The following is a 12,350-nucleotide window of genomic DNA, read 5'->3' on the forward strand; positions in this document are numbered from 1 at the left end:
ATGTTATTTTTGTTAAGCTAAGGACCTTTGTGTTTCTAGAGGCTACTGCTCAAAGAGCAAGGTCTTGAGGAGTCTTCTGAAGGCGAGTAGGTCTTGGGTCTGACATAGGTGGGTGGGGAGGGTGTTCTAGGTTTTGGGGACGATGTAAGAGAAGGATCTGCTGCCGGCGGTCATGCGTTGGATGCGGGGGACATCTGTGAGGGCGAGGCTGGCGGAGCGGAGCTGGCGGAGTGGAGCTTGCTGGTGGGAGTGTAGAAGCTGAGTCTGCTGTTCAGGTAGGCTGGTCCGGCGTTGTGGAGTGCCTTGTGTACGTGGGTGAGGAGCTTGAAGGTGATCCTCTTGTCGATGGGGAGCCAGTGCAGGTCTCTCAGGAGGGCGGTGTTGTGGCTGCAGCGGGGGGCGTTGACGATCAGTCCGGCGAAGGCGTTTTGGATGCGTTGTAGCCACCGTTGGTGTTTGGCTGGGATTCCTGCGTAGAGTGCGTTAAGCAATTCATTGAAAAGCGTGCACACTGCCTTTCATGTCAGTCCAATATGAATGTTCAAGCAAAACGCACACATGGGTGAGCTGTTAATAATTTGTACCAACAAAGGCACCCTTTACCTCACCTACTCAATATAATAAAAAATAAAGATTCTAGGCTCTCAGTCTTGGTGAATGTCAGTTCTTAAAACATTCAGCCAGGTCTTGCTGGCCTTCGGAATCAACAACCTGGAGGGGGTGTGGATTAGACGAGTCATTCCACCTGATTATGTGCAGCTGCCGAGGCTTACTTGGGGAATGGCAAACAGTCCTAAAATTGGAATGAACATATTGGGCCCTGACAACATCACCCTGAATATTACATGTGTAGCTCCAGCGGTCAATAGGCTCCGGTGCTTGGCCCACCAATGAGTGGTGCTAGCCCAAGTGACTTACAGGATTGTCCGTTGGTGCCTCCTCCATAAAGGTATTTACAACAAGGGGTGGTGAGGGACAGAGTCTCTGAATTAAGCAGAAAGCTCTCACCCCGTCAAGAGATCAGGGCTAGATCCAACACCGTTTTTTAGCTCACTGCACCATCCCAGTTTCAGAACCTGGCTGTATGCAAATTAGTCTGTTCCTGTCCCAGTGCATGATGGGAACAGGGCAAACCAAACTACAAAAGCCAATTCTTACACTGGGAAGGAAACAAGCTCCCGGGGACCGGTTTCTGGCATTACAGCCGTCGGCCCGGTTTGCTTGAATCCTGATGGTGCAATGAGCAATAAAGGCGCATCTTCTGATCGATCTGTCCAAAGACTGAGATAGTGCAGCACACGTCTTGGGTCACAGTGATATTTATCTTTTCATCTGTTTATAGTTGAGCTTGTCTATGAAATGTCAGAAATTGTATTGTTATTTTACCAAATTGTTATTTTCACATAGACATAATTGGTGTTACTGTCTGTATTTGCTCTTTTATTGAACGCAAACACCAACCAAGTGCTTGTTTTAGGCGCGAACGCCAGGCTGCCTCTGCTACTACTAGGGCTGGTCACGGGTGTGATCTTTAGGTGGGTCTTTGCGCCCCCTTTGTCCTTTACAGCTGAATCTGCCTATGACATTCTGCTGCTATTCCTCGACCGCGCCCTCTGCACTTTGCACTTTGTCTTAGTCAACAGTCTTTGCCTGTTCCAACTCACTCGTTAACCATAACTCTGCGCCAAGTTTAGGGCTAAGCCTAATTTTTCTGGTATGTCTCCCGATTGACCGTAGCTGTTGCTCTTTTTCTTCCTGTATGCTGCACTTCAATTCTATTAGGCAATGGAGCAACCGTTTGGACTACTACGACTTTGACAGTTGGCACATGCCTTAAAAGCCACCTCGGCCCATGCCTCAAGTTAACTCATGTTTTTGTTGTTTGTTGTTTGTGTTTGCACTTTGCTAATTGTAAAAACTTTTTGATTCTTTCTGATTTTGTCACTTTTAATACTGTATACTTTATTGTTAATTGTAATGATTTTAATTAACCACACAATAAAAAGGAATACATAAACTGGTGTCTAAAACAAGATAAGTTCTACACACTGCCTTTAGCATTGTAGAACAAAAGGCAGTCATCTTCATAAATTATCAACATTGTGTAACTTTACCTTTCTACTTTGAGAGATGTGACAAATTCAACAGCATCAGTGCCTTTATGATATGACTTTCATCGTTAGGAGTTGCTAGATCTAGATCCTAACTGTAAGAAAGCCTTCTGTTGCCGGCACTACACACTTTGCTTGATACAGAGGCACAGATTTACTAAAATAATGTTGCATCAGGTTTGTGACGCAAGCCCAGCAAAAAATGTTGTAGTCGGATTTACTGTCTAACAATAATCCTGATTACGTTTGGAAAGTTGCCTAAAGCAATACAAAATACCACTTACTGCTATTTTGTGCTAATTTGCATTACTTTGCATCAGCGGGGCATCCTATATATGGTGGCTTTTCGACACAGATCCCTACAAACATTTGTTGAGAGGGATTTTCATAACAAATGGAACCTCCTCAAAAGAGGTACAACAGTCCAGCAAGTCTTCACATATTTTTCAAAATGTGCATGTGTGCTGCACTTACAGCACATGCACAAAACGGGAAAATAATTAAAGCATAGTTTCGTACTGAAAGGGTCCCATTAGGGTACAATACCTATACTTGACAGAATGCACACCAATGCACTCTGTTGCAAGGGTGTGTGTGTTGATGGCAGTCTAAAGTGTGTCAGGGCTGGGGAAGAGAAAAACAGAGCGATAACTTAGTAGATATGGAGCTGTTTTTGTCTCTTTCTTTAATGCAATGCAGGGCAGTGACTTTGGTTGCTGTGCTATGCCAACACATAGGAAATGTGCCTCAGAATCTTTTTCCTACAGTGCCGAGGCTCTGCAGACCAACTAACTACCACAATCCCCAGTATTGCCAAAGGAAGACCCTCCATGATGTTCTACACTATGAATGGGTAAGAGTTCTATGATATCTATAGCGCTGATGGATCTGCCAGACAGTAAGAGGTACACATTTCCTTCATCTTTGAAAAGAGATGCACCATTGTGACAAGCATAAACTCCCAAACTCTGCAATACCTTTCTCATCCTAACACTTTAAAAGTTAAATTCAGGTGCTCTTTCCTCCAACTAGAGGCCACTAGACCCAAGAAAAATGTTTGTTCAAGCGAAATCCAAAATGCTTCTTCGAGCAATCATGAACTTGCTAATTAAATTTGAACTTATGCTAAGATGCTCATCTGCCTAAGAGGCACGATTGGTCCAACTGTGAAGATACATGCAATTCCAATCGACAGAATACAAATAATATAATACCTTTGGTAATCAGATAATTTGCCTCTTTCATTCATAAACAATAGGCCCAAGCATCAGACTTTTATTATGACAGGACTGTGGTCTCTACAAAAGCTCATCATCTATTACTTGCAGTGCAATACATTGATTGGGCATTAATGCAACTCTCGAACACCAGCAGATTTCAGATAGAAGCAATAATCGCAGGCAGAAAATTCTAACGAGACCCCTCAAATGAGATACATCAATTGAAATAGCAAATTACCGAATGCAATTTGCTTTTTGAAGTTTGAAAATATACGCATAGTATGTTACATAGTAAATGCTCATAGCAAGACACCTTCAGTCAAGAGTCACCATCGTTTTTTTCTAATACATACCAAAACTGCTGCTGATTATTTCTTAACAAACATAAAAGGGGCTATACATCCTGATCACAAATGTTTTACAAATTTGAGACTTTGTCTCCAAAAACAGCCTTTAAGAATTGTTGTTTCTCAAATGATGACTGTGCAGGTCCTTTTTCTGCATCTAGGGCAGGGCTATTTGTTGATAATCGATGTACCAATCCTACAACACAAATACTTAAAATGTTTGCCCAGGCTAGCAACAACCTGCATGTTTTTAGTAGATGTGTGAAGTTTGTGTCACTATTTGGATGCATTTAAACATAGGCACCGCCAACAACAGATGCTTGTGTGTTCATGGTAATTTTTTTGCCATGAATAGCATGTTCATTGTAAATATTTAATGTAAGTTTTGCGTAATTACGCAGTATGGTGTATTGGTTAAGCCTGGGCGGTAAATTCCGTTCAGCTCCCGGAATTTGGGTAATTTCGCGTTCCACGGAGAACGCAGAACTGCCAAAAAGTCTGCGATCCTCAGCTTCGCAGAATTTTTTGCTTGTTCACGCTTTCAAAATGCCTGTCTAGCAAGATATTTCCCTCTGAGCTGCAAACAGAGTTTACGAACAGGTAAAAAGCATTGCGAACAGGCGGAACAAGCAATTCCATGTGTTCATGGAACTCTGCGTGCTGGCTCAGATTTTTTACCGCTTCGCAGAGCTTTGCGTGGCGCGACTACGCAAATTCCGCCCACCCCTAGTAATGGTGTCATTTTGGGAATTTTGCGTAACAAGAATAACATAGAATTCTCAAAACTATGTGACTAATGCTAGCTTATTTTAAATTGTGCCCAGGCCAGTCTTTGAACACCAAATCTTCTTACTAGTTGCTTTTGTAGCTAATCTATTTAAAAGTGAGATGAGAGAAGCTGTCACACTGCAACACACAATTTGTTATTGTCTTCCAGAAATGTGCTTCCTTATAAGTGTTTAACACCGGAAAACATTCAGCAATTAATTTTTAGAGACAAAACAACCTGTGACTATTGACAATGGGACAAGTGTTCGAATAATGTGTGAATATGGCATACTTAAACATTCAAAGAGGCTCACTTGCTAGAAAGAAAGAAGTTTAGAATTACAAATAAAGTAAAAAGTCTAACATATACTTCTTAATAACTTTGACTGCTTAAATTATTTAGCTATGACTATGTTAACAAAAATCATTTTAGTTGTTTGAAAGATAATTAGAATTACTATTTTAAAAACCCACTGTATAAATTAATAGTATGAAAAAGTTAATCTATGTATTTTGAACACTCTCTAAAACCTTACCTTTGTATTTGGGTGACATAAATGTCCTCATATTCTTCATAACTTTGGTCATCATATTCACCACCATAACCATCGTCATAAGCCTAAGGAAAATAAGATAAAATATGTTTTTAGAAAAGATACATACAAATATAGTATAGCTAGATCTGTGCAAACTTAGAGTCCTTTACAAATTTTGTGCAGGATATCAAACTGTGTCAAAAGCTATTAGTAAATATAAAATATTTCTACCCCCCCTTCAACTTTGAGACCCACTGGATTTTCATAATTCATTCCCTTGATATAATTTGCTAACTACTTCCCACATTTTAAACAGATTGATCGAATAGCATAAAAGTTTTAAGCAAATGAAAATGGCATTCCCCCTCCCCCTTTAACTAGTTTACCCACTTATGGATTGGCACAAAACTTGATAAATGTACAGAAGACTCATCTTTCTTAGCTTCTAACAAATTTTGAGAAAGTCCTCACACAGTACTAAAAGTATTAGCAAATGAACAGCTCTTTGCCCTCGCTCCCCTTTTATGGCTATGCACATTTCTAAAAATACTATTGGGAATGTGAACATACTATTTGTCAATTTTGAGGCATATTAGTCAATCAGTTTCAAAGTTACAAGCACTTTAACAAATGGCTTTTCAACTGACAGTGGCACAGTGAGCCCGGGACCAAAGTCTGGGCATTTAGGCACTTAGGGCGAGAAAGCAAAAGACATACAATTGATGGACGGAATGCAGAACAAATTAAATCCGTAATTCTTTTGCTCACCATGCCACCTGGCCATATGCAAATCAGTCTTGACCCCATGCCTAAGTGTGCCGGGTATGCCCAGACGTGGGTCCTGGGCTCACTGTGTCACTGGATTCAAGATAGCCTTACTGATGAGGGGTGAATACCCAAAACCAGTCCAAGGAAGCGTGTTTCCGGTCCTAGTAGGACCTGGCTTGGAATTGCGGGCTGGCCGGTTCCCATGAGGCACAAGGTCAAGACTGATTTGCATATGGCCAGATCTAAACTGGGGTGGCATAGTGAGCAAAAGAATTATGGATTCAACCCAGATCTCTTGACTGGTGTGAGTGTGAGTGTTTTGATTTGTTCTGCATTCCCTCCATCAATTGTGTCTCTTTTACTTTCTATAAGTGGCATTTTCAAACACAGAATTTAAAAACCATCTTCCTAAAAAGATGTGCTATTAAATTCTGAGTTCAGAGATCCTAAACCACATTTCTAAATCTTGTCCCAATAGAAAGGTATACTTGTAAGATGTTGCAAAGTAACTCCCATGTTATCCTATGGGACCGATAGCCTTTCAATATTGAAAAACGAATTTGGCAGTATTTCACTATCAGGACATGTCACGTACACCAGTACACCAGTACACGTCCTACCTTTCACATACACTGTAACCTGCCCGTGTGGGTCCTTGGGCCTACCATAGGGGTGCCTTACTTCTATGGAAAGGGAAAGCATGGGCCAGGCAAGAGGGTGCACTTACCAGGTTGACATGGCAGTAAAAACTGAGGGAAGACAGTGAAGTGGGAGGACTGAGATACCTTTAAAAGGCTACTTGTGTGGGTGGCACAATCAGTGCTTCAGGCCCACTAGTAGCATTTCATTTACAGGCCCTGGCCCACTCAGTGCACTTTGCTAGGGATTTACCAGTGAATCAAATATGCCAATCATGGATAACCAATCATTATAACAATTTATATAGGTAGCATTTGCACTCTCACACTGATCAGCAGTGGCAAAGCAGTCGCTAACATTGCTATCTCCGATTACCAACTTTTGGAAATATTCGTGAATATCTCCAAAAGCTAACGCCTGCCCTGAGCAGTTCTTAGCCATGTTATCCAATGGTAGGTGGATAACATGGCTAAGAGCATTAGCTCGGTAATGCATGAATATCACTGACTTTTCAGCAATATTCATGCATTTCAGCTGATTTTTATCGCTTAAGAGATAAACCTTGATAATAGCAAGGCTCCTAAGCGATAAAAATAGGCGAAGCACGCAATTAAATTATTGCTGCTAACCAAGCATAGCGATAATTATCGCTTATGCTCTGTAATATGCCCCTGGGTTACTTGCAGTACACAATGGAGGCTTTAAGACAGAGAGAAAGAGAAAGAAGGGGGGGGGGTAGAGAGAAAGTGATCAGAGAGAGAAAAGAGGGACATCTCCGGATCTTAGCGCTGCCCACGGAAATTGACTACAACAAAGCCAGCCCTGCCATTCCTGGCGTGAAGCACGTCCATGCCCCTTTTCCCGAGGCCACGCCCACTTTCCGCCTTATAAAACGCCGCTGACTACGAGCGACCTGTAGATACTGTGTGTCTCCTGAGGCGGAAGCTGGGAGCTTAGCTAATTGTTTTTAAAACTTATTGTCACAAATTATCACTGTTTATTTTAACTCTAAGAGCTCACCCTTACCGTATTTTGACTTCATTTGCATCTCCGTGCAGCGGATCTTAGCGCTGGCCACGGAAATTGACTACAACAAAGCCAGCCCCGCCATTCCTGGCACGAAGCATGACCACGCCCCTTTTTCCGAGGCCACGCCCACTTTCCACCTTATAAAACGCCGCTGACTACGAGCGACCTGTAGATACTGTGTGTCTCCTGTGTCAGAAGCCGGGAGCTTAGCTAATTGTTTTTAAAACTTACTGTCACAAATTATCACTGTTTATTTTAACTCTAAGAGCTCACCCTTAACGCATTTTGACTTCATTTGCATCTCCGTGCAGCGGATCTTAGCGCTGCCCACGGAAATTGACTACAACAAAGCCAGCCCGCCATTCCTGGCGCGAAGCACGGTCACGCCCCTTTTCACAAGGCCACGCCCACTTTCCGCCTTATAAAACGCCGCTGACTACGAGCGACCTGTAGATACTGTGTGTCTCCTGAGGCGGAAGCCGGGAGCTTAGCTAATTGTTTTTAAAACTTATTGTCACAAATTATCACTGTTTATTTTAACTCTAAGAGCTCACCCTTACCGCATTTTGACTTCATTTGCATCTCCGTGCAGCGGATCTTAGCGCTGCCCATGGAAATTGACTACAACAAAGCCAGCCCCGCCATTCCTGGTGCGAAGCACGGCCACGCCCCTTTTCCCGAGGCCACGCCCTTGGTAGTCGACCTCTGTGTCTCATAAAAATGTGACATTTCTGGACGCGCAGCGGGCGCGCTGTTTGCGCGCCGAAGGCGCGCCTAAGTCAAGCCCGTCTGTGCTCGTCCGTGCCGAGACCGGGCCAAGGGCCAGAACCCCTGATCAACTTCCTCGACAGGTTCCCCACATCTATCCCAAATCCACATTGATGGCACTGCGCACGACTAACACCGACTGCGCTCAATATAATCCACACACATGTTTGGATACCATAAAATTCACATGTCCTTATTGCAACGTTAAGCTACAGATAGCCAATGATAAAGTCAAAACTCATGCTGCCACTGCATCTAAGTCCACCGAAATCCCCGCTGCACTCATCAATGCACGATCCCTTGTCAAGCACCGGCAAGAAATACATGACTTCATCATCAATAACAACCTTGACTGCCTCTTTCTTACTGAGACATGGACGGATGGAGCATCCGGTCCTGATATGGCAGTTGCGACCCCCCCAGCCTACAACGCCTATCGCCTAGATAGAGTAGGGCAGCGCGGAGGAGGACTAGCCATCATCGCCCTTGACCACATAACGGTAAGAATATCTCATATTCCCTCCACCTCCTGTGAAGCCCTCCTTTTCGATCTTAAACTCACTTCGTCGTTCCATTTTAAAGGCATCCTCCTATATCGACCCCCAGGCTCTCGCACCAGCTTCCTAGCTAATCTAGGCGCAATACTAGAAGCTCCATCGCTGGAAGACTCATTTACAGTACTGGGCGACTTGAACTTCCATCTTGAGAATGCATCTGACAAGGACACCCGCACCTTGATATCAGACATGCACACCATGAGTCTTCGGCAACTGGTCACCACCCCTACCCATATAGCCGGCCACACTTTAGACGGCATCTTTACTAACATGCAAGGCGTAAATATAATAGACACCTTACCAATGCCATGGACCGACCACTTCGCCATTTTAATAAAAATATCAGTCAAATTAAATAGAATTAGACCCTACCCCGCATGGAAACCACAAGCCATCAAGGTATGGAAGGTCATCGATCAAGCTGAGCTAACGGCCTTACTTGAAAGAACCCATCCTGATCCAACCTCTGATCCTAACTCGGCCACCCGACAATTTCAGGAGTGGATAGGTATCGCTACCGACTCCCTAGCCCCAACTAAAATACTCTCAAGAAACAGAACAACGCCATCAGCCCCGTGGTTCACAGAGGAACTACGTATTAAGAGACAATTCTGCAGAAATAGGGAGAGACACTGGCGCAGATCCTATCGCGCTGAAAGCAAGGCCATTTACAAGGAAGCACTTGGACAATATAAAGCCCTTATTGTCGAGACAAAGAAAACCTACTTTACCGAACAGATCAAAACTGCTAAAAACTCAAGTAAAAAACTCTTTGAGATAACTAAGGTCTTAGCGGGAAACGCACCAGACTTGAATCCACCACAATCCCAAGTCTTTTGTGATTCACTGGCCGATTTCTTCTTCACAAAGGTGAATGATGTATATCAAGCGTTCTCCACGAAAACAGTAATCAACTCACCCATATCCAACAATGGGATTAATAATATCGAACTATCTCAGTTCATAGACCTTGGAGAAACACAAATCAAGGAAATAACGGCCACTATTAAATCAGGATCAGCATTAGATCCCTGTCCTCTTAAAGTCATTCGTCCGATCATGGACTATCTCGCCCCTGACATTGTCTCAATCTGCAATACAATGTTCAGAACAGGGATATACCCGGACTCCCTGAAAAACACCTTGGTCAAACCCCTACTTAAGAAAGCCAATCTGGACAAGGACCAACTAAAAAACTACCGCCCCATAGCCAGTCTTCCCTTTCTAGCTAAGGTAGCGGAAAAGGCTATGAACATACAACTCTCAGAGTTCATAGAGAAACACCAACTACTAGACAATACCCAATTTAATTTCCGCAAGTACCATGGAACCGAAACTGCCTTAATAAAAGCAACAGAGGACATAAGAGTGATCCGGGACCAGGGAGGTACAGCAATACTGGTATTGCTCGATCTGTCTGCAGCCTTCGACATGGTCAACCACAAGATCTTGGTCGGCCGTGCCGAAAACCTGGGCATCTGCCACATGGCTAAAAATCTGCTTTCCTCCTTCCTGGCGGGGAGATCACAGGTGGTTACACTGGGGCCCTTCCAATCACACAAGCTGTCACTACCGTGTGGGGTTCCCCAAGGCTCATCCCTCAGTCCAACACTATTCAATATTTATGTGTGGGACCTGGCCTCTGTCATCAAGGCTCATGGGATGAGCCTTACCTCATACGCAGATGATACACAGCTTGTGTTGGCCATCAATGGGAATGGAGACAAGGTAGCAGAAAACTTCCAAGAGGGCATGCGGGCGATCGGTGAGTGGATGGCCTCCAATTGCCTAAAGCTAAACTCTGAAAAAACGGAGGTCGTCATATTTGGACATCTTTACACCGGATGGTCAACTACCTGGTGGCCCCCTACGCACGGAACTCCACCTATACCAGTCCCCACCGTCAGAAATCTAGGGGTGACTTTTGACGATAAACTAAATTTTATGGCCCACTCAAATAAAATAGCAGCAACCGCCCACCATAAACTCAGGCTGATCAAGAAAATCATGCCGTTCCTACCAACCACGGCAGGTAAGAAGCTTGTAAGCGCCCTTGTGTTGTCATCTCTTGACTACTGGAACGGCTTATTCATCAACGCCCAAGCAAGAGTGACCAACAAAATGCAGACCATCCAGAATGCTGCAGCCCGTCTCCTGTCTGGAACCCCAAAGTTCTCACCAATCTCTGAGACAATAAGGGACCTGCATTGGCTCAAGATTCGGAACAGGATCAAGTTTAAAGCGCTGTGCATACTTTATAAAGCATTGCACAACTATGGTCCGCACTTCCTGAAATCCCAACTCTGGTACCAGTCCTCCACAAGATCGCTCCGATCCAACAACCTTAAACTCTTGCATATACCACAAACAAAAACAGTCAACTGGGGCGATAGACGCTTCCTAGTGGCAGCTCCCAGATTATGGAATTCCCTGCCAGCTTCTATCAAAGACAGCCCGTCCTTGATGCATTTCCGCAGAAAAATAAAGACCTGGCTGTTTGATCAAGAATAGTTACTGGCTCAGTCTTCGGGAATACATGCACAGTTTCTAGCGCCGAGACGCCTACGGGCAATTGTTCGCGCTGTACAAATTACAAAAATAAATAAATACATATCCTAGAGCTCGTGTGAGCGAGGCGCAATAACACGTTACTGACCCAATTCAGGATTTGACCACTGAACAAAGGCAGAGATATAAAACATAATGTAGGCTGAAAATCAAGGTTCAAAAGAAATTAAGACTCATGGTTTGGAAGATGTCTAGTTACCCGATATTTTTTTGCTGGCATCGGCACCATCATTTCAGCTTGCACACATATATCCTTGGCTATATTTCTTTCTTTGGTTTGAAAGGGTAATCCTGGAAAACTTTGAAAGCTGAGTGCATAATTCAAGAAGATATTGGGAATGGACAAACAGAAGAGTGACGAGATACTAGAATGCAAAAGTATCCACCTCCAAATTTCATAGACATGGACATACATTATATAAAGCAAGAAGAGACACTGGGAGGAAATCCACATTCCTTAGCATAACTTCTTTTTTTCCCTTTGTAACAGTGAGTGTTTGACATATTTAGTGTCAGTTGTTGACTTCTAATCCTTGCTTCTAATCAGTGTGTACTGCTGAAATATTATTTTTTCCTACCCTGTATATAGTAAAGGCCTAGTAGTTTCAGACAAAGTTAATGGCATATGACATCATTATATTGGAACTAGACTCATTAATAAATCGTTCTTTTTAAGGCAAAGGTCATAGATAGCTCAAGACACCCTGTCCTGTTATCCTGGCCTAGGTTTGGAGAACAGTGGATGGAGAAGAGTATTTCATCACAGAATGCCAGTTGGCTTAGGTGCTTCACTGACCTCTTCTACCATTGCTGCGGAATGCCTAATTGTGATGAACATAAATAAGATATTTATCTGGAGTGTGAAACATGCTACTCACACCAAAATGACTACATATATGTAAATGATACTGAAATGATCCACCCTGCACTCATTTAATTTATCATTCTTCTAAATTGTCAAACATTGCATGCTAGAGACTGCTTAACAGAATTAAGTAAAGAGATTAGCAAGATTCACTCTTATAGATGAAGGTGTCCA

At 43.3% G+C, this 12,350-nt stretch overlaps 1 protein-coding gene across 1 annotated transcript in view; it reads right to left on the reverse strand.

Annotated features, from left to right (window-relative positions):
- Positions 1-12,350, reverse strand: part of KHDRBS2 (KH RNA binding domain containing, signal transduction associated 2) — a 1,060,381-nt gene that overhangs the window by 143,327 nt on the left and 904,704 nt on the right. The window contains exon 7 of the mRNA XM_086925219.1: positions 4,983-5,065. Within this exon, the coding sequence (XP_086781345.1) occupies positions 4,983-5,065 (83 nt within the window). The remainder of the gene's footprint in view (positions 1-4,982; positions 5,066-12,350) is intronic.

The sequence above is a fragment of the Lissotriton vulgaris genome, chromosome 6, assembly GCF_964263255.1.
Source record: "Lissotriton vulgaris chromosome 6, aLisVul1.2, whole genome shotgun sequence".
NCBI lineage: Eukaryota > Metazoa > Chordata > Amphibia > Caudata > Salamandridae > Lissotriton > Lissotriton vulgaris.